Source organism: Aureococcus anophagefferens (assembly GCF_000186865.1).
Source record: "Aureococcus anophagefferens unplaced genomic scaffold AURANscaffold_2167, whole genome shotgun sequence".
Classification (NCBI taxonomy): domain Eukaryota; class Pelagophyceae; order Pelagomonadales; family Pelagomonadaceae; genus Aureococcus; species Aureococcus anophagefferens.
The window spans coordinates 1-1,052 of NW_008706688.1; the positions used below are offsets into that span (position 1 = coordinate 1).

Sequence of the window (1,052 nt, forward strand, 5' to 3'; positions counted from 1 at the left end):
GAGGCGGCGGCGCGCGGCGCGGCGATCGACGAGGAGAGCGCCGCAGCGCCGGAGAGCAGGCAGGAGAGCAGCGCTGGCCGAAGCTGCGCTGGAGCCATCCTGCAGGAGAGCAGCGCTGGCCGAAGCTGCGCTGAGGCCATCCTGCGGAAGAGGCGGCGCCGATGTTGCCGGCATGCCCCTTTTGTTGAACAATGTTGGCGCGTTGTTGTACAAGGCGGCCTTATACAGTACAATGATCGAGCGCCGCTTCGCGCTGCTCCTGGCGGCAGCCCTGTCCGTCGCGGGCGTCGACGGCGCGTGCTGGGAACACGGCCAAGACGAGTGCCCTTGCCAGTGGAACTACCAGTATGGCTACTGCAACTAGACATTCAGCGGTTTGAGCGAAGAGGAGTGCTCCGACGCGTGCGAGTGGGTCGACTCCTCGCAAAACTGCCAAACGGCGTGCTCCGAATACACGGAGGACTGGGCGTGCGACGGCAGCTACTGCTCCTGGAGCTACGAGGACGGCGTCTGCGAGACGAGCTGCAGCAGCTTGGGCGAAGACGCGTGCGACGCGGAGCCCATGTGCGAGTTCATCGACTCCTGGGACAGCTGCCAAACGGCGTGCTCCCCATTCCAAGAAGAATGGGAGTGCAGGGATGACTACTGCTCCTGGAGCTACGAGGACGGCGTCTGCGAGGCGGGCTGCGAGGCCAAGTACGGCGACGAGGACGAGTGCGGCGAGCACCCGTGTAGAAATCAAATCTTCAACCCGACTTCAATGTGGGCGTAAGTTTGGTCGGGACGTCCCAAATAAGTGGTTGATTTCCACACAGGCGAGGACGACGGGTGCGTGTGGGTGCAAGACTGGCATGAGTGTAAGGAGACTTGTGAGGGGCGCGAGGAGGAGAATTGCCATGACCAGTGTTCCTGGGACTACGACGACGAAATCTGCGAGACGAGCTGCGAGTACAGCGACGACGACGGGTGCTGGTTCGAAGGCGGGAGCTACGACGTCGACGACGACCACCGCGACTGCTTCTCCGAGGGCTTGTGTATACACCTGCGTCCCG

The 1,052-nt window shown here is 62.9% G+C and overlaps 1 protein-coding gene across 1 annotated transcript; it reads left to right on the forward strand.

Moving 5' to 3' along the window:
• Positions 1–364: 364 nt before the first annotated feature.
• On the forward strand, positions 365–1,032 carry AURANDRAFT_69539 (hypothetical protein; the record flags this gene model as incomplete). The annotated part of the gene is made up of 3 exons (XM_009045310.1): positions 365–729; positions 816–828; positions 905–1,032. Coding segments are annotated over 3 exons (506 nt in total), but the record flags the coding sequence as incomplete, so codon positions are not given.
• Between the last annotated feature and the right edge of the window lie 20 nt (positions 1,033–1,052).